General features: G+C 40.7%; 1 protein-coding gene across 19 annotated transcripts in view; it reads left to right on the top strand.

Moving 5' to 3' along the window:
• Positions 1-21,866, top strand: part of SUGCT (succinyl-CoA:glutarate-CoA transferase) — a 323,214-nt gene that overhangs the window by 128,458 nt on the left and 172,890 nt on the right. For 14 of the 19 annotated variants that reach the window (XR_012054643.1, XR_012054642.1, XM_072925952.1 and 11 more), the window contains one exon: positions 6,893-6,995. The exons of 3 other annotated variants lie outside the window; for them this stretch is intronic. Coding sequence is in view for 14 of the 16 variants with exons in the window: in XM_072925952.1 (XP_072782053.1) it covers positions 6,893-6,995 (103 nt within the window). In the remaining 2 variants the exon portion in view is untranslated. Of the gene's footprint in view, positions 1-6,892; positions 7,020-8,120; positions 8,746-21,866 lie in introns of those variants that run through there. 2 more of the 19 variants (XM_072925953.1, XM_072925947.1) reach the window with 2 other exon arrangements.

Genomic DNA, 21,866 nt, shown 5'->3' with positions numbered 1-21,866 from the left:
CTCCCTTTCACTTTTACTTCCACTAGAACACAATAGTACCAGACACAATGCAGATTATTTAGTATGTGTATATATAAGCACGCATATGTCAAGACACACATATAGACTGCACATTAAATCTGACATCTGTGCAAAAGCTAATATAATACCAGTTTTAAAAGAAACTGTTTTGAGAAAGGGGGCTTAATTTCTTGACCTTCTTCTTCAAATTACTCCAGAATTTGAACATTAATCCCACCATGCACCTCAGTAATGTAGACACATTTTAAGGGCTGCTAATGTGTGCTCCAAGGTACTTTGGGAAATTAACCTGTAAATGGAACAGAATGTGTGGGGGTGTATAGGTGTAGGTGGAAAGTGAATAGCAGTCATGCCCTCAGCCTTTAAATTGAAGCAGTTTCACGTAAAGAACAACACATAAATTCAGTATGATTAGTGCTCCTGCAGCTCTAACTAAATTATTGTAGACTCAGAAGTGTTAGGGCTGGAAATGATTCAGAGTGGAACTTCTATTCCTAGCACTTATATTTTAAACCCCTTATTCTTGACTGTACACTGCAGCTGCATGCTGCGTATGTAAGTGCGAGTGGAAAAGGAATGAGCAGGAAGGAAACACAGAGGAACCTGATCCTCAGTTAATAAACTTGTTGCTAAATGTGTTCCACCTAGTAACAGAACACCTAAAGGGAGTATTGTAAGATGTTTAATTTGCCTGATGAGAAGCATTGTTAAATTCACACTTGTTGAGACACACCCAGTCTTTGTAAATCTCCTTCCCTATCCCCACCATTTCCTTTTCTAAGCCAAGAGCCTTGCTCACTGAAGTCACTGTTGATAACATTACAGGAATGAGCATCTGGTTGTTTACAGCTTCAGCAAGAGAGGTGTTTGAAGTTTGAAAGACAATTGACTTCAGTGTGGCACAGCTGGTAAGGTTTACTTTCCCCAGTCACCTGCCTCACCATCAGCACATAGAGGGTTGTGTAGACATTGGCTACTGAATTGCCACATTTTGCTTTAAAATGCTTTGTTTTCAATTGTTATTTTATATTGACTTCTGTGTATACAAATGAGAGAGAGCCAAAATGTCTCAAGCATCTGATTTTTGGACTGGGTAAGCTAGTGTGTATTTTCTATGTTCTTTTCTTACCTTTTAATAATCTTATAAGATTTTCGTATCTGTGTAAAGTTCAAGATCCTTTCTGAAAAGGAACTTGCCATCTCTTTTCTGATGACTTACATTTTTAACTTCAGGCTACTGAAATCACTGATTTTAAATGAACTTTTTGACCTGACCCTTGTTAGCTCTTTAATCCCCTTGGGGCTGAAAGAAAATCAGCAATAAAATCAATGTAACTTTTCATCCTTCTCAATGTGCTTTTATTGATGTGTGTTTAGATAGTTTATTTTCATTTAATTTGCACTTCTTTTGTCATAACTATAAGAAGTTATGATCCTTTTTTGTACTTGAGTAAAACTGAGGAAGGTTGGAGAAAAGTTGTATATTTCTAATGTGCGTGGCTTAACATTATCTGACTACAAAAAGAAGTAGTTCTTTTACATGCTGGAATAACTACTCAGTAGCCATAAGAAAGACATTTTCCAAGGTAGACGTGTTTCCCTCTGTCTGGTATGCTATTCTTTAAAAAACATACATAGTTTTAAAGCAGCATGCAAATCTTGATAGAGGAATGAGGAGAAAGTTCATTAATCTCATGCACAAATTTTTTGCATAAAGGTGAAGATTTATTAATAGTTCTGTAAAACTGGTGACAATATTTATAGTATGCAGAAATATAAAATAATTTTCATAGTGGATTTGTTGTACCTGATCTGGATAGTGTTTTTTATATAGCTTCCACTTATAATCTACTGTTTTGACATATTTTAAAGTATTTGAAATATCACTCAGCAATACCTGTACAATCATGTTGATCACAAATATTTTAATATTTTGTCCATTGTGATTTTTCCAGTGATTCACGAGTAACAGAAAAGTAGATAGCAACAGAGATATTTATATGCTGAGTAAATACTGTAGTATTCACTTTGAAAACACTAATGCTATGTTCACTGTGCACTAAAGGATATTGCTGCATTCTTTGAATTTTCCGAACAAATATTTTCTAGGATTTTTGTTTTGTATAGTGTGTTCCATAGATGCTACTGTAAGAAGCTGTATGAAATCTCTTACTCATTTAACTACAATTAAAGAGGTGTTTGCTAGTGAAAAATAATATTGTAGGTATTTGTGAGTGAAGAGACTGTAGATAGAATAAAATTAAACAAAAAAACTATGATGCAGATTTGGGTTGTGCTAGAAAACACAGGAATGCTCTTGTGGACTTCAGTAAGAACAGAGGCGCTTTTTGTGATTGACCACATGTAGAAAGCTCTTACCAGTCCTAGGGGTTGCTGTTCCTCTGTGTTTGGTAGCTTTCCAAATTACTTCTCTAAATTAATTGCCATAAGTTTCCTGTTGAAAAGATCAGTATTTGGCTTTAGTAGCTCTTCTAAACTTACTTTGTGTGAAATTGGATGGTTTTATCCATTAGAGAAACATGGTTGCCCTTCCACATTAGAAAGGATTGAAGATTTTCTAGGAAACATAGAAATTGGAATACACACAAAGTGGATTCATTCAAACTTTTTAGGTCTTTGTTTCACTGAAAGACAAAGTAGTGCTAAAAAAAAAATAAATTATTTTAATAAATATCAGAATGAGAAACTTAGAAACACACCCAAGTGCTATTAAAATAATGAACTCATTAAAGACATTTCATATAACTTGCATAAGTCAAGCAGACATTCTTTTTCTGTTTTACATGTAAAAGTGCATTTCTTACTTTTTTAAAATTAGAATTTGTTAGAAGGCAAAAGGGAATGTAGATCCTACTTTTCAAGAAGCAAAACTCTACTTGTTTATATAAGAAAACAAGGTGTAAAACTTTTTTTTTATTTTATATTTAATTCCTTGCCTTTTGGAGTTTTTCCTAATATTGTGCTGTAATTTTTTTTATAAATTTGCTGAGTGTATAGTTTAAATTTAGATGTTTTCATTTAATGATGCCTGCTAGATTTACTAATTGAAGAAAAATATATTTAGTTGGATTTCTTCCAATTTCAATTAGTTCAGCTTATGCCACACTTTCTATTCTTAAAATATCTTTAAGCATGAAATGTATTTAATGTTAAATGTTCTGGAATTTGATGCCTTATTTCAGTACTGCAGCTTTAGTATCTTCGTGAGTGCTGTGTAATTTAGTTCAGAGGTGGCTTTGAGTATTGGTTAAAATGCAGATAAGACATCGTGGAGACTCTGACCTTTCAGGAAGTAAGCCTCAGTTCAGGCTTTGCAGTAAATGTCCTACAATAGGTTTGTTCTTCTTGGGGTATGTATCCTTCCTTTCTTAGAGGTGCTTTCAGAAAGAGCCTGAATTTGAGCTTCATAACACAAAGTAGTTACAGTAAACAGCAAATCCTTTTGAACTCCTAAAATACTGATAGTAATTTCAGAAAGCTAAGCTACAGCTTTAAAACATTTCTATAACTAAATCATAGGTAATTTAGAGGGCATTTACATGATTATATATATATGTATACATATATGTGGCAGATGGAATATTTTATAGGAAAAGGGACTCCTTTGAAAATAAATGAAGCTGTAGTGTGAGCAGTGTTGAGCTCTCCTGTAGTCACTGAGTATCTCTGAAGTAAAGATCCTTTTCTAAGTGTCATGTTTCAGAGTTCAGATGTTCTACAGTCTTGAATTCTTTTTTTACCCTATTAGCTTGGGTTTGGAAGATGGCCCATTGTTTAGCCTTGTATGTGTTTCCATCACAGTGATTTTATTTATGTCTGTGTATATATAAAGAAAGTCAATAACTTATTTTTCTTAACTGAAAAATATACAAAGTAGGATATTTATTAAAAACAATGAAAAAGCACAGAAAGACATTTTAAAATATGTTAAGAGAAAAAGCATTGGCCAGACCTTCTAAATTTCTGCTGGCAGAGCTTTCATTTTCAGGAGAGAATGTTAGTCTTCTATTTTTTGGAAGTTTTTGCTGAGGGTCTTGTTATTTGGGAGTTCTGAGCATGTTATTAATGGGCACTTAGCAACCTAAACATCAGCCCTGCTTTACCATTTACCAACCATTACTTTAAGTAATAGTTATGGTATTTATTTGTATAAGTATTATCACAATTTGTGTTTAGTTGGGGGAATAATACATACAGGTTGGTAAAAAAAAATAAGTTGACATTTGTACAGCTGACATCAGAGGTAAAAATTTACATTTTTTTATACATGGCTTATCTTTTATCAGATTTTGAAACAGTGTTTCTCCCTTAATGATGTACAGCAGGTGTTTCAATATATAAAACATAGTTGAATGAGCAAAATAGTTCCATGCTGTTGCTCTCAAAATCTGAATACTAGACCTTTATTGGCAGTGGTGGTGTTCTGTTTTGTTTTTAAACAATTTTCTTAACAGTATGTTCTCAACAGCCTCTCTTTAACACAAATAAAGGAAGTTATTCTACATCAGTTAGACAGTTTAATTTCAAGAAGAAATGCTGTGTGTGTCCCTTGAGGATAATAGACAATCTCTTGTTTTCTACAAAATTGTAGGGGCTTTTTATCTCTTATGTAGGAAGGAAAAATCTAAGTGCAGCATTAAATTGTAGAAATTGATATAGAATCACAGACATTTTGCTTAACATATACATAGGTTCTGCAACTTACGTATACAGCTCCACTATATATTCAGTCACAATGGTGTAACTGAAGAAGAATATATATATTGAAAATTATTCAGATTTACCACAACATCAGGAAGTAGCCTACTGGTTATGCACTACCATTGAAAAGACTTCATTTTATGCACAAGATTTTGTTTTATAGACTCGGGAAGATATTTATAAACTCTTCCTTAAAAAGAAGTGTGGGACTTATTAATTAGTAACAGATCAATTGAATGTGATATATACATTGAGATGTACAGTAATTTCCTAATGATGGTCATCAGCACCATGGTTATGAAGTTGTGTCTAAGATTCCTTTTGCAGTTGTCCTGTCTTGTTAGAAATGAAATAGTAGAATTTGAAGTGTCAAAAAGCAGTAGCTGAAAAAAGCCTTCCATTTGTAACAAGGGATATAGTGGGCCATGAAATATGAAGCATCTCTGTTGCTAATAGGGAACAACATAATCCTATATAAACGGCATCTGTAACTGAAGTGAAACAGTTTTTCATGCGAATCTTATTTACATTGTGCAGTAGTTTGAGCCCCAAACCTTAATGCTAGACAGCTACAAATAACAAGAATATACAGATTATGAGAATTGTTGTTGAATGGAAAGTACTGAAGGGAATCACAAATTTTATTTTAGACTAAAATAATGGTTAATAGCTGCAATCACTGAGGAAGGAAGGTTATCTGCCTCTGTGGAGTTAGCTTTTACTGCAGTTTTCTGCACTGTACCTGGTTCTAGGTATGGCTGCAACAGAGTACTAAATTGGATAGATCCTAGATGAGTCCAACAGCAGCACTGTCTTTATGGCTATGTCTTTTCCATGAAATCACTTTAATATTTAATAAAGTACATTGCAATATTCTTTTATCTGTTTTATTTAGAAGCTATGCTGCATTATGCTTCATTTCTTCATGACTAATGCTTCATTTTATAACACATTTTGCACTTTTAAGGCCTTTTATTTTGATTTTTCTTTTTTATTGCTCCTTCAATTTCTTCTGGAATTACTCGTTGACTTCAGAAATAAATCTGCTAGCTCTGAGAAAGGGCCATCCATATTTTGTCCTGGAAGTAAAGCTGAATGTTACTGACATTGTTCTAAATTACTCTTAAGGAACAGCAACCTGGTAGCTATAGAACACCAGTAATTGAGTATCCCTTTTAAAGGTTTCTATTAATTTCATTTCCATCAAGTCTTTAAATCTCATCTAATTTATTTTCAGTGTTGGGTATATCATGAAGTCAATCTTTGATTTCTAATAAGCTGGTAAGACCTCTGTGGTATTTATCTTCCTGAACTTTAAAATACTGTCTCCAAGTAAGTTCACCTTTGATTCGGGATCCCTGATGACTGTGGAAAATACCATCTCTCAATGACTGGTATTGTTTCAACGGTGTCTTTTCATCATGTATACAGCTTCAGTAGGCAGATGAGGAAAGAAAATCTATCTAGCAAAACAGGGGAAATAGAGTGGTGTTGATAGTTATGAAATTGAATGAGCTTTTTTTGCATGTGATACAAGGACCTGGAGCAACGTGTTCACCAGCATACAGGCACAGTGTATATAGGCTGAGCTGTGTGTCCTTAAGATAGGTTGTACGACCATACAACAAATAAATATGTGATCAGTCTTGTTATCTGACCTAAAAATGTGGTTTTTATTCCTGATGTTATGTTTTTGGTGGTGCTTTGCATCAGCTTTTAATGAGCAGTATTGCATGGTACTTGCACTGTATATTTTTGTTGTTAAATATGTACATAATGGGAAACAAATGTGAAGCACATTAGTATAATTAAGGAAAGGATTGATCCTTATTTGAAACTGATGACAAATTTAGCTTTACATTATTCCTGCTTTGCTTCAGATGATCAGATAGAAACAGAAGTCAGTTCAAAGATGTTCCTTCCCCTATGTTTTTGGGTTTTGCATTTCTGAAGAACATAGGTTTTTCAGAACCTATATATGTTGTTATATTCGGTGAATATAATAACATTTTTGTTATTATATTCACTGACCAGGAAGAAATCATGGAGAGGAGTATAGAAGCAATGAAAGAGGAGGGAGACATGCTATGCATTCCTTAGAATCTGAAAGTACAGTGTTAAAACCACATTCATTCTTATTTGCTCTTAGGTTTTCAGAAAAAGCGACAGTCGAGTGGTTGCAACTCTTTGAAGGGAGTGGGGTTCCATATGGCCCAATCAACAACATGCAGCAAGTGTTCTCAGATCCTCAGGTTGGTCCTCACCAAGTCTCTTCTGTACGTTATTACATGTGTCTTGCAAATACTGAGTCATGATCACTCCTCCTGACACTCAGACCTGATTTTGGCTGCTTCAAAATGGGGTTTGAGAGGTTTATGATGGATTTAGTTTCATCCAATAGTATGTCATATTAAGAAATAAATACAGAATCTTTAAATGAATTATATGCTTGGGAACTCAGATTTTGTCACTACAAATTAAACTATAGGTATTCCATGTCTCACATAGAGAGTCTGTATTTCAAAACTGGCTGGTAAAACAGAGAAAGAAACAATAATATAGTGCGTAATTGGATTTTATTGCATAAATATGCAGAAAAGCACCTCTTTTTGGGCCCTGAAAGAACTAATTTTTCGTATGGAGTATGGATAACCAAAACCTATTCTGTTTGAAAAAAATGGGCAATGTTTTGACTAGAAAAAGAAACATGAATCAGAAAATCCATATAAAGAAAGAATCCATACCTTTTCTTGGCCTGGTGGTTTCAGTAGCTAAAACCAGTTCCTCTCGGTATCTGTTTTAAATATTGCACTGGATTACACCTATGCTTAATTATTAACAATTTTTTTATATTTTAGTACCTGGAGAGTTATATTATTTTCATATTCCCTGATGCCTTCCCTGCTTTTTGACTCTCTGTCTTAGGAAGGGTTAAAGGGCCCAAGATAAACTGAATTATACTGTCTTGAGTACTGCAACTGAATATTTTATGAGTATTCTAATGTGCGATGTGTCTTCTCTAAGATGACTTTTACTAAAGAGAGTCGCAAGAAAAAATGATTGATCAATGACTATTTTGGTATTTTCTTTGATTTTGTACATGCCCATGTCTGTTGTCAGAAGTGTTTGTTGCGACTGTGATTGTAGTGTTGGGAAAATAAGAGCAGGCAAAGCAATCCCTGTCATAAAAAAATGTTTATAATAAATGTTTGTTATAAATATTATTATATTTAAAAGGCATAAAATAATATTTGTTAGGTGACTGCAGGGAAAGAATATTTTTTAATTAAATAAATATGCTCTTTCTCCGTAAAATGATGTAGTATCATGCCGTAAAGTATCCATGGGCCAAATTTTTCACTTCATAACTTTCACAGGGATTAAGATTGGGCTTTGAAGAACATACAGCAAGAGTATTTTACTCAGACTTGGCTCTACTTGGGACAACATTGGAAAAATATTCTGTGCTTTTTTTGATGCTGTGAACTTTAAGAAGTTGAGTCTACTCTGAAAGAGACTGTTTTTAAAACATTATATGTCATGGGCTATTACCTCCCAAATTGGAAAGAGGTTATCTTGGCTACCTTGCTCTTGTTAGAATTCACCTAAATAACATTTTCATGTACATATTATTATAATTATATGTGTTATTTATATCTATGTGTCAGGTTATTACTTGACATAGTTAGCCTATCAATAAAAGGTATCATGCTTTGCAGTTAGATATGAAATGTTTTTTAAAATATTTTTCTGTAAGGGGCATGCTAATCTCTTCCTTATAAAACTGCTTTAAAGCCTTCTTTTCTACACCTTTTTCTGAAATATGTGGCACCTGGACATTGCTACTGGAAATTTAATGTCAATATTTGTGCATACCTGCATGTTATACCTTTATTTCATTTCTGGAAGAAGTGTTTTCTCACAGGTAGTTTCAGTTCAAAGGAAGCAGGGGAAAAAGACTGAGACTGTCTGACTGGGGAAGAAATGTACCACCTGAGAGATTGTAATCTAGGTATCCTTGCACTATGAAATCCCAGGTATCATAGGAGAAAACCAGCACCCACCAACAAGAACATACTCTAATCACTGCAAGATTTTTTATAGAATAATAAAATACTATGAGTTGGAAAGGACCTTTGTGAAGTTATCTCAATGCAGTCTGCAGGGGTGTCTTCAACAAGATCAGATAGCTCAGAAGCCCCATCCACCCTTGATCTGGAATATTTGCAGGGATGGGGCATTTACCATCTATCTAGGCATCCTGTTCCAGTGTTTTCCAGCCATTATTGTAAAAAACTTTATTATAGCTAACCTAAATTAACCGTTTTTTCAGTTTAGAGTCATTAACCCTTGTCCTATCATAACAGGTCCTGCTAAAAATTCTTATAGTCCCCTTTTAAGTACTTAAAGGCCACAACAGGGAATCCCCAGAACCTTCTCTTTTCCAGGATGAACATTCCTAGTTCTCTCAGCCTTTCCTCATTGCTGAGGTGCTCCGTCCAACCCTTTGATCATTTCCACTGCACTCCTCTGGACTCCTCCAATTTGCTCCTTCCTATACTGTGGACCCCAGAGCTAGACACAATACTCCAGGTGGGATCTTACAAAAGCAGAGTATAAGGGGAGGACTCTCTCTTGATGGCTGGTCGCACTTCCTTCGATGCAACCTGGGACATGTTTCACTTTCTGGAATGCAAGCAAACATTTCTGGCTCATGTCCAACCTCTCATCCACCATGTTCCTGTATTTGTTCCCAGCAGGGCTGCTCTCAATCTTCTCATACCCCAGCCCATACTGGTCCTGAGGGTTGCCTTGACCCTGGTGTAGAACTTTGAGCTTGGCTTTGTTGAACTTTGTGATGTTCCCATGGGCCCACTTCTCAAGCATATGAGATGCTTGAGATTGATGCTTGATGGCATCCCATCCTTCAGGTGTGTCAACTGAACCACTCAGCTTGGTGTCATCTGCAAACTTGCTGAGGGTGCACTTGATCCCTTTGTCTGTCATTGATGAAGATGTTAAATAGCACTGGTCCCAGTAAGTGCCCCTGAGGGACACTGCTTGTCACCAATATCATGTCTCACTGAGACAGTGACCCATACCCTCTGGATGTGACTATCCAACCAATTCTCTATCCACCTATTCATCAATCCACCCATTTTCTTATGTGTAAACCTGAACCCAGATTTTCATCAAGAATGAAAACTTTGTAATAATTATTCGCAGTGCTCACATTATAATGTGATTTTCTGAGACTCAGTTTAGATCAGAAAATACAGTTCTAAGAAAGATGTAACTCAACTGGCATATGAGAGCCATGCATGCTGATACTAATACTGATACTGATGTTAAACTCTTTAATTTCACGTAACACTGTTTGATCATAGCACAGTTATCTGCTTCTCATCACCGTTTCCTCTCAACCATTGCAAAGAGTTCAGAAAAACATTAAACCTACTGATAGTTCAATTTCATCCAACTCTTATCTAAGTCTAATAGATAATGCACAGGCTTCACTAACATCTTCCTTTTTGTGTGTTACCATCAAGATTGGATCTAAACATTTTATTTATTACCATTATTTTCCTCATTCATATTTGGATTCCTATATCCATAATACAAACACCTTGCATGGTAAGTGTAGTCTTGCACTGTTAGTGACCAAGATGCACTTCATGGATGTCAGCTCAGCTGTCAGCAATGCCCTAAATGGTGCTCTAGGCTTGTACCAGATGAAGATGGAAATCTGAGGAGGGGGCTGGGATGGCTAGAACCACGTGTGAGGAGGCAAGACAACTACAGGAGATGATTGAAATGGTCTAATGGGACTCAATTGGCTACAGGCTGGTTGTGCTTTCAAATTTTATTTTAACTAAAAGGATCACAGAGCTCTGAAGGCTGGGAGTGGCTTATATAACTCCTTCTATAAACTGAGATAAAACAACATATTTTTTGATCCCAGGGCATTTTGCTAATATCATTAACAGCTTCAGTTGTACTCCAAGTGAGCTGCCAAAACCCGGGAAATTTCTTACTAAGTTGGAGTGCCAGGTGATACTGTTTTTCCATGAATGGAGTTAAATTTCTACTTTTCCCACTGATTATAATCTTTTATTCATTTGTAAAGTTAAAATGATTACCACAGGCATTTGTACTGGTAAGTCAATCAGTCTGTGGAGAGATGTACGCGTGTATTTGTGTATATTTGGATAAAACGGCTGAGAGAAAAAGGAGATTGACTAGTTAAGGGAAAAAGTTTCTTAAAAATGTGAGGGAGAAAGCAATGATTGTGAAAATTCTTACAAATGCTTAATAGAACAGTACAGAATATGAACATTTATATAGTGAAACTTTTAAAAACTATTTTTAAAAATGTGCTCTTTTAACCGGGCCAAGATACTACAAACATTAAAAGAATTCTTAAAACATTTAAAAATCTTATGAGTGACCTCAGTATGGTCCCATTCTACATACCCTGGGGAATATGTGTATGAAATACAATGTGGTTTGAAGCTTTCCAAACAAAACAAACTTAAAAGAGAATACCATTTTTAATAGAAACGATTCAAATTCTCCCAAAAGATAAAACAAAACAAAAACAGGTACGCACCGTACTGCAGCTAAGTACGCAAGAACAAAGATCTTTGCTGGTTAAGTGAGGTGAGTGAAGGGGTTTTTTCCTTCTTTTGAACATTGCCTTTGCCTTGTTTGCACTGTAATTTCTTTCAATCTTCTTTTATAGATTGTTCTTACTTTAATTAAATAGCTGGCATAATACAGGAAACACCAAAACAGCCCAGAAAAAATGGGAAGTTTAATAAATGGTAATCTGGTGTTTTAATATATCATATCCATTAATGTTGATGAGTTTTACTATATTAATGTTGTCAGCTGAAAATAAAATGAAAACCATGCAGTGGCATTTCCCCTGTGCCCTCCCCCCACCCCCCCCCACAACAGTTCCAGTCATACCACACAAGTTGAGTACATCAGGTGTAAGACATCATCCTGATGCATCACTTCTGAGAAATATGGGGAGGGAAATATCAGAGCTGAAATATCACAGCTGGCCCTGATTTCAGCTCCTGCCAAACACCTGCAGACTCTAAAAGGATACCATAACAAAACTCCACCCTGTGGCAAGAGGCCATCCCTTAACAACCCTTCCCTGACTTTGCATCACTATAAAAATTAATTTAACATTTTTTACTGAAACCTTAGTCTTCCTGTCCCAGAAGGCCATTACAGTTCCTTTAGCCATTTCTCTGAATATGCCTCTGAAAAGAAAGTCACAGTAAACTGAGTATTGAAATATCTGATAGCTGGCAATTATTTGATGTTTTAAGTTTATTATTTGTGAAAACTTATGAAGGTGGTATTTTTTTTTTTCATTACCCTTCAGATTGCCTCTTATTTTGGAAGTAATTTTGTATGCATCCTGGCAAAAAAAATTGCTAGCATCTGGTAAAAGCTTCTACACTCAGTATTGTGAATATATAGAAGAGCAAAAGTTATAAAATGTGTAGTGTGTCTTTCCTTTAGTGGTGATTTTTTGTTGCATTTTTTTTTTTAATTGTGTGGGTTTTGGTGCTGGTTTGGGTTTGATTTTGGCTGGGGATTGTATTGTTTGCCTTTTTTTTTTAATATGATCATTTCAACCATTCTTTGTTGAAATACACTTTTGTGGCATATTGAGGGTTCTCCCAAGACAAATGAAATTATATTCATGTTCATAATACTATAGGGAAGTATTTTACATGTAGAGGTTTCTGCAACTGAAAAGCAACTGATTGAAGGCCTAAGGCAATATGATATTTCTGGAAATAATTCCTAACAGACAAGAGAGGAATTAAATTTTGCATGTGTCTATTAAATAAGTACTAAAATGGGTTGGAAATCTTACAATGAAATGTTTTTACATTTAAAGATGCCAATTCATTGAAAGTGAAACAACCCCATGAACACATCTAAGATTAAACTCTACTTTGAATCAGAAATTCAGCTGTACTCATGCCTCTCTTGCTAAGCTGAAAATGTGCACTGCCTGGCTTTGGTGTTTCAAGATAAATTTTTACTTCAATTTTTAAATTCCATGCAATGAAAAAACACCACACCACCAGCCATACCCAGGCCTGTAATTTTGTCAAGAGTAGCTCTCTCATACTGAATTACAAATGTTTTCAAGATTTTGGCCTGTGGGAATTTAATAAAAGCAGATTCTGTTCTAAAGGGGAATGGATTAAGAAATGGAACATATTTTGAAGAAGTAAAATGGAAAATCCAATTCCAGTACAGTTTGTAGTATGTGATTTTCACATATACACAATTATGCAGTATATATGTAGTATGAGAGGATTCTATATCCAGATGTTGTAGGAAAGTCTCAAAATGAAACAGTACTTGTATTTTTGTATGAGGAATATTGTAATAGGATGTGTGTTTTAAATTTTGGCTGTAGTGAAATCTGGTCCATGACTGTGCCATGTTTGTGCATGGCCTGTCTCTGTTACAATGACTTGTGGAGAGCTTCTGGTGGAGGAGTCTTGAAAAAACTTGTATGTTTATGTTAATGACAGGATTTTGTCTGTACACACATTTAATATACAACTACTGTCTAGACAGTACTTAGTACTTATAGATTGTCCTATAAGAAAAATAATAGGAAAGAAGTAGCTCAACAATTTCTATTATGAGGTTTTGTTTTTGTTTGCCTTTAGCTTTAGAATTTCCAGTGCTGGTTGTCTGCTTAAATCTCAAGTACATTGGCAATATTTCTGGTAAAATGACCAACTCATGGGGGTTAAAAAGTTTCCAGAGGTAAGATTTTTTTTTTTTTACCAAACCAACATATTCTGACAACTAGGTTTTGCCTAGGAGCTCTTCTGCTCCATTTTAAATAATTAATTCTTTTTCCAAGAGACTTGAGTAGAAAGGTAATGGCAGTGTCATAGATATGCTCTTTTTTGTTCCATGTTTTTAAGGTTAGTGGAAAGAAGCTGGCTGTTAGTAAAGAGGGCTGGAGTCCCACACAGTGCATGCCACATGTTCCCCAAGCCTTTTATGAATTTTGTGAGCCTGAAAGTGCCAGTTTGGCTTGAGACCTAGATAATAAACTGTATAACTACATTAGATCAAATGTTTAGGGTTTTCCATGCTTGAATTTTGATTTCTATAAATGCTACAATAAATAAGAACAATGTCAACATGAGAACTCACTAACAGCTTTACTGTCAAACCTCTAATTAATACGCATTGTGATATTTTTAAAACAGGAAACGTCTTTCTGCTGTACCATCTTCTTGAAGCATGCAGGATAGACTTGACTGATCATTAGGAGGGCATTGAGTCTGCCTTCTGAACCAGGTTGTTGTCAAAATCTTAATTAATTTGATTCAGAGTATAAAAAGTGAAAGTGGTAAGACCTAGCAGAAATATAGCTTCCTTTTTATAGAAGTTGAATGTCAGACAGGAATCTCTTTCTTCCTGTATCTGCCACACAGTTCCCACATAGTTGTGGATAAGTCACTTCAATCAAAATATTAAACGGTCATTTCATGTGTGTGCCTCATGTTTTGAGTACCTGCCTTGTGATGCCACATGCAAAATACGTAGAAGTGCTGAGTGCTCATGGATGTAAATGAAACTGTTGAAAGTATTATTGGAGCACCTGAAAAATATGATGTTGTTAAAATAGCTGAAAAAACTATCATAGTGGGTTTATTCTTAATTTTCTCTCTTTTGGCTTCTTAGCCATGAAGTTGGAACTTGGAGAAGCAGTGTTGTAAAGATGTAGTAGTTATGCTTCTATAAAGTATAACTTCTCAGGTGAAAGCACCAGAGAAGTTGGGAAATTAAATTTTTTATTATCTGATTTAACTGATGTATATTAAAATAAGGCCTTATGAGAAGTAACATCACTTTTGCACATCTTTACTGAATGATGGAGGAGCCTGACAGGAAATAAGTTGAGCGTGCACTTAGATTGCACTGCATTTTCTCTGTGTAAGCAAGTGATGCTTAGGAGCAACAGTTTTTCAGTACCCTTTTAAGTGTGTATATATATATGAATGGTATGTCTTTAGCTGATAGTATTTTCACTGAGAAGAGCATGATCCAAGTATTTGTGGGTTATGAAGAATATTAAATTCTCAAAAAAGAGATCCATTCTCATAAAATACCCAGTTGTGTTTAAAGATTACATTGCAGTCATTGCTGTTCAAGGACATGAAGAACCACCTAGCTTTTCTGGGCATTTCCTTCTAGAAGCACATGTGTCAAAAATCCACGCTTGGGTATGAAGCATAGAGCCTGTTTTTGAAATCTCTCAGGCTTTGTTAGGTCTCAGTGTTAGGAGTCTATAGCACGTCCCTTGTGCCTCAGACCCTTGGAGTTGTTTCTGTACTTGCAGGAGTCACACATTTGTTCCCTAATCTTGCAGCTCATCAAAGTGGCATCATTTGGTTTCAAAGAATTTGTATTTGGTGTCTCACACTACCAAAGCATGCTCAGGATAAGGCCATCAAACTTTACTGGGATAGATGTGTAAGTTCTGAGAAGTTCCCCAAAGAGTGTGAGCCCAGCCTTCATTTCTGTTTGTATAAACTGTGTAACTGTGGGGTCAAAAGAGTTTTTAATTAACCTAGTTGTTGCATTTTTGTAAAGTTTGAGTGTCAAGACTCTTACATGTATGGGAAAGAAAGGAATACAAGCATATGTCTGGCTTATCAAGTCTCTCAGCCTCAAGTAATGTTGAAGTAATTGAGTTTTTACAAGTTGATTTTACTTTTTTTCTTAAATCTGATCATTCACTGAATCATCATCACAAAGTAAAAGTGGGGTTAAATAGACAATCTTTGCTTTTCCCACAGTATGGGAATTGTGAGACTGTTACAATATCTATGACTGTCGCTATAGGACATGAGAAAGCATAACGCGAGCCACCTGCTATTTTGCAAGGTAAAAGAGGAAGTTTATTTTCTGACTCCAACTTTTATACTTTTCCAAAGGTGACAGTGGATTGGAGAGTGAATGGGCCACCTGTCCAAAGACATTGGACAAACCACTAGTACATCAAGTTTCTCCACCCCCATAAAGGAATGCAAAACAATATGTTATTTACAGAAATTGTGTGGGAAAGTTTTCCAACAGAATGTAAACTCAGAAGGCTTTAGAAAAACTTAAGAATCAGGGTGACATCTCACACTTTTTAGTTTAAAAGAAAAGGAAAAATGAATAAGGTTCAGTGTCTGTTCATGGAGGAATCATCAGAGTGATCACCCGCCGTCATCTTCAACTGAGTCATCACTCGATGATCCCTCCATTTGATGACTTTCAGTTTGTCACGGCTTCTATGTTGCCTGTTGGTCGGATTCTTTCTCTGCGGTTGCAGATCAGGATGAACACACCTTGAAGGTACCCAGCGTACCCCAGTATCTGTGGATACACAAGCATACCCGCGCCCCAAAGCGATAAGGTCATAGGGACCTTCCCATTGTTTGGTGACTAAATTCCGCACTCGAACTTTTGCTCGAGGCTGATGTGCCTCATCTGCAGCCTGCAACGAGAGATGATGATTTAAAATGACAGGGTTATTTGAATTCTGCTGCACCGTAAGATGATTGATGGTGTACAATGCTTTCTCCAACTGACTGTGCGGGGTCTCGCCCTGCATTCCCCATTTTTGTTTTTGAAGAACCCGCTTCAGAGTACCATGAGCACGTTCTACAATAGCGTGGCCAGTTGGAGAATGGGGGATACCAAACTTGTGTGACACACCCCACAACTGCAGGAAGTGCCGCACTTGCTGTGATGCGTAAGCAGGACCATTGTCAGTTTTCACAGCAGAAGGTATGCCCAGAACGGCAAAGGCCTGCCTCCAGTGGGCAATGACATCACGAGCCTTTTCTCCAGTGTGAGCGGAAGCCTTAATCGCAGAGGAGAACGTGTCCACTGTGACATGCACATACTTGAGCCGGCCAAACTCCACAATCTGGGTGACATCGGTCTGCCAATGCTCCAAGGCCCTAAGGCCTCTAGGGTTTACCCCTGCTGGTAAAGGCGGAGCAAGTGCATTGCAGTCGTCACAGGACTCAACAATGCCACGAGACTCTGTTGGTGTCAGCTGAAACTGCTTCTGCAGAGTATGTGCATTCTGATGGAAAAACCCATGCGATGCCTTGGTCTGTGCGAGTGTATCAGGCTGGGGTGCTACCCACACCGGATTAGCCAACTTGTCAGCCCTCGCGTTACCTTCTGCTACAAACCCTGGTAAATTGGTGTGACTTCTCACATGCAGAACGTAAAACGGATGAACCCGGGCCTGAGTAGCACACCACAAGGTCTTCAGTAAATGAAACAAGGCAGGGTTACTGACCTCCTTTAAAACTGAGTGACCCAACTGCTGTGCGATGTCAGCCACATAGGCAGAATCCGTGACCAAATTGAAAGGTTCCTGGGAAAATCTCTCAAATGCCATAACTGCGGCCCTCAACTCAACCAATTGGGCCGACCCATCCTGATGACTTTTCAGAACCTTCCACTCAGATCCGTCCTTCCAAGTAACAATGGCCTTTCCTGTTTTCCCCGAACCGTCAGTAAAGACGGTGGGTCCTTTGGGCTGCAAAGAGATCTGCGTAGATTTTGCCACCTGCAGTAGCTTGTGGCTGGGCAAATGATAAGCGATCTGCCCTGAAAAATTTTCTAGAGCACTTTGCAGGGACACACAGTGTGCAAAGCTCCAGTCAAAGTCCTCCCGGGATATCGGGAGTATGATCTTTGCAGGATCCGCACCCATCAACTGCAAACACCGTTGCCGGCATTTGATTATCAACCGAGCAATCAACTCAGCCAATGTCGTTGCCGTCTTCTGCGGCTGATGGGGCAGGAAAACCCATTCCAAGATGTGCAAGGGATCGGACAATTTGTCACTCCATTGACCAATGATACCTGTGGGATGCGAATCTGGAGTGGTTACGAACACAGTGACATCAACGGAAAGATCAATGCGATAAACCTGATGAGCAGAAACAGCCTGCTGAACCTCCTCCAGCACCTGACGTGCCTCAGGGGTCAATGTGCGAGGTGATTTTAAATCAGAGTCTCCTTTCAACAGATCATACACAAGAGACAGTTGAGCATCGGTTAGTCCCAAGTATGGACGTAACCAGGTGATAACACCCATCAGTTTTTGAACATCATTCAGTTTCTTCACCGAGTGTGCAAATTGCACCTCCTGGTGTTGGATTGTCCGTTCCAGAATTCTGACCCCCAAATACTTCCAAGGAGGTTGCTGTAGAACCTTTTCTGGAGCCACCTGCAGCCCATGAGCATGCAAAACATCGAGCAACTGAGGCTGAATCCTCAGCAGCTCATCCTGAGTGGACGCAGCCACCAAGATGTCGTCCATATAATGATACAGACGTGCATCAGGGAACTGCTTGCGAACTCCAGACAAGGCATGAGCCACATACCATTGGCATATGACTGGGGAATTGTGCATCCCCTGTGGTAGAACTTTCCATTGATATTGCTGTGCAGGCTCATCATTGTCAATTGCTGGCACCGTGAAGGCAAATTTTGGTCTGTCATCGGGATGCAAAGGAATTGTAAAGAAACAATCCTTCAAATCCACGATGAAGATCGGCCAGCCTGCAGGAAGCATGGTAGGCGATGGCATGCCCGCCTGCAATGTTCCCATGCCTTCCGTGACAGCATTGACCTTCCGGAGGTCCTGTAACAACCTCCATTTCCCAGACTTCTTTTTGATGCAGAAAACAAGGGTGTTCCAGGGACTGTTAGAAGGCTCCAGACGACCCTGGTCCAGCTGCTCCTGCACCAATTTCTGAAGGGCGATCAGTTTATCTTGAGGGAGGGGCCACTGGTTTTCCCAAACAGGTGTATCCACCAGCCACCGTATAGGAGGCGTAGAACACTCTGCGCCCTTCGCTGCAGTGGCCCCCATCAAAAACCCGTCCCGATGCGCACCCCCCACACAGACAGAACATCCCTCCCCCAGAGGTTAGCAGGAGAAGAAGTAACATAAGGCCTAATCCAGGCCGTCTGTTCCTCTGGGTTTGTGACCAGCACAGGCTGCTGGCTCACATAACACCGCACTGTTCCCCCCAGGCCCGCGACAGACGTCTCCGCTGGATCCAGGGGCCAGTCCGGAGGCCAGGCGGCAAGGGAGAGAACTGTGACATGAGCGCTGCTGTCAAGGAGCCCGCGCAGGCAGATCTCTGACGGTGTCGCATCAGGGATGGAGAGGGTACACAGCATCTTGGGACGGTCTTTGGTCAGGACAGCAGTCCAGTGAACTTGAGGCGGCCCAGTGGATCCAAAACCACCATCACCTCGCAACCGGTCAGTCGTCCTGCGAACAGAAGACTTAAAAAGCACAAGTTGAGCAAGCCGTGTCCCTTTCGGGATTGTAATGGGGGGGTGGGTGTGGAAACCATTGCACAAATCTGCCCTGTGAAGTCTGCATCAATGAGACCCAGGTGCACAATGACGCCCTGAAGGGTGGCACTAGACCTCCCCATGAGGAAGGCGCTCATGCCTTCACCCAAGGGACCAAAGGCGTCCAGGGGAACCTTGTGCACCTTGCAAGAGTCTAACACGACTGTTGCTGCTGTGCAGACATCCACACCTGCTGACCCGCAGGTGCTGGCGACAAGCTGGCTGAGCAGACCTCCATGGGCTCTGGGGTTTGGAGAGGAACTTGTGTCTGAACGCGCCCCCCCTTCGCGCTCCGCTTCCTGTTTCCGGGGCCTGTGAGTGCTTGACCATTAACATGAACAATCGCCTTGCAAACATCTGCAGGATGGCCTGGCCTTCCGCACCGGCCACAAACATACGAGGGAATTTTTCCTTTCTGTGCTTTCTTCCCCCGTTTGGTGCTTGCCTGAGCAGCACCCTGGGGCTGCTGCCAGCCCTGCGGTGCTGCCCAGACCGGCTGCGCAGCAGCAGCCCAAGCATTCACCTTCCGAACTGAGGGACCTAGGTCTGCACAGGCCTCTGCCATCTGTGAGAGTGTAGCCCCTTCGGAAGAGCCTGTATGACTCTCTTGCATTCTGTGTTCCATTGGATCCTAGCAAATCTCACGAGGACCATTCGCTTTAGCTGAGGTTCTACCACCTGCCGCTCCACCGAGGCAGTCAACCTCGATGCAAAGTCCATGAACGACTCATCGGCCCTTTGAACAACAGTCAGAAAGGGTTCCATCGGACCAGCCATTTCTAAGGTCTGGATCACAGCTGCTAAGCCTAACGTCCTGCACTGCTCAAGCACGAGAGGATTGTATCCAGCTCTCCCCTGAGGATCAACATAATTGCCTGTGCCCATCAACATGTCAGCGGTAGCTACACGTCTGGGATCCTGCTGCCCCCGTGTAGCATTCTTCCGTACTGCGCTGGCCACTAAGGCAGCCCACTTGTCCTCAAACACGTCAAATTGCACAGGGTTAAAAAGAGCCTGAGCCACAGAACGAATATCGGAAGGCGTCAGCAGGTCAGCAACAAGTAATTGGATCGTCTGCATAACGTCATCAGACCCAACACTATACTGTGCAACTGTGTCTCGGATTTCCTTCAACACCTTAAATGAAAAAGGCTGATGAGTGTTATGAGTAACAGCCCTAAGCACAAGGAAAGCCCGAGGGCCCCCTGGTAAAGCTGCATCATCCACTGTATCATGTCCCGTGGACTCCAGGACAGTGGCAGCCCCTGGGCTGCGAGGCGGTGCAACATCACTGGACACCATGCCCCCCGCAGCATCAGCAGAGCCAGAGGAGCCTTTCCCTTGATCCGGCAGGCTCCGCGAGGGGCCGAAGTCGCACATCTCCTCAGCCTTATCCAGGACCTCCTGCCAAAACCGCCCGTGGTCCTTCGGACGCATGGTCACCTGGCAGTCAGGGAGGGTCCACAAGGTCGACTGGGAGGATCCGCGGCCACAGGGAGTCACCGGTCTTCCGCCGGCCGTGTCAGCCGTCACGCTAAAGGTGAACACCCCAGCGCCCCGCTGCGCTGCAGTCCCGGCCCCTGCGGCAAGCGGGGAAGGCGGAGCCGAACCAGCCGGTGCCCCAGCAGTGCCGTGTGCAGTATCAGCAGAGGGCACCGCGGCGGGCGCAGGCAGAGGTGCAGACCGCAACCCCAGTGCAGCGCTCCCATCCCCCGGGACGGGGGAAGGGCGGGGTGCAGAGGGAGACACGGCGTGTGGAGACACGTCACCGCAGGACGACCCAAGGGAGTCCGGCACGCCCCCAAGGAGTGTCGGACCCGTGCCGCGCAGCCTCCCGGTGGGCACTGCCCCCATCAGGCGGGACGGGGCGGGCTGCCCGCCTGCCGGGGCGAGGTCCGATGGAACAGTGACCAATGCCCCGCCTTTGGCGGTCCCCACCACCTGTGCATGCCCAGCAGGCCACGCAAGTTCAGGGATCGGAGCTGGTTCCTCCTCAGAAGACGAACCCGAGACCGGGCTGGGCGAACGCCCCTGCATCTTCTCCAGGGGAAACGTAACACCACAGTTCGGGCAATTCACCGTCACCGAGTCAGATGCAATCCGAGGCGGGGGCTGATCCATGGGCCCCCGTTCACCCCCGAGTGCCAGGAAGGCACAAAGAGAAAGTGCTTTCCCGCCCAGCCCACTACGCCTGTGGCGCGGGGCCAGGCGAGGCAGCTGAACCGGCTCCACCAACTGGACACCTGGAGCCAGTGGGCTGGGAGCCCGAACCACCCCAGAGGAGGAGCCGCCTTCTGGCTCACTTCCCCGGCCCCGGCTTCCCCAGCATCCCCATCCGAGACAGATAGGTCCCCCAGAGAAGCCTGAGAACTGCCAATCTCAGACCCCTGCCAAATGGCATCCAACGTCTTGAACAGCATCATCAGCGGCCCAGCATCTTCAAAACGATTATCAAGCAGGGCATCCATGACGCGGTCTCCCACGGGAGACCAATTCTCCCAGGAAAGGGCCTCAGCAAGACTGGGAAAGAATCCCTGTTTCCTTGCCCATAAAAACAGCCTCTCAAAATCATCCCAATAAAAAAGAACGTGTTTCTGCTTCAGCACCTCCCTCCAAACATCCAAAGCCATAGACTCCTCCCTGATGTCCTCAAAGCTCTCCATTACCAA

This window comes from Taeniopygia guttata, chromosome 2 (genome assembly GCF_048771995.1).
Source record: "Taeniopygia guttata chromosome 2, bTaeGut7.mat, whole genome shotgun sequence".
Lineage (NCBI taxonomy): Eukaryota > Metazoa > Chordata > Aves > Passeriformes > Estrildidae > Taeniopygia > Taeniopygia guttata.
The sequence above is the reverse complement of the archived record's forward strand: the minus strand, read 5'-3'. Positions and strand labels throughout refer to the sequence as shown.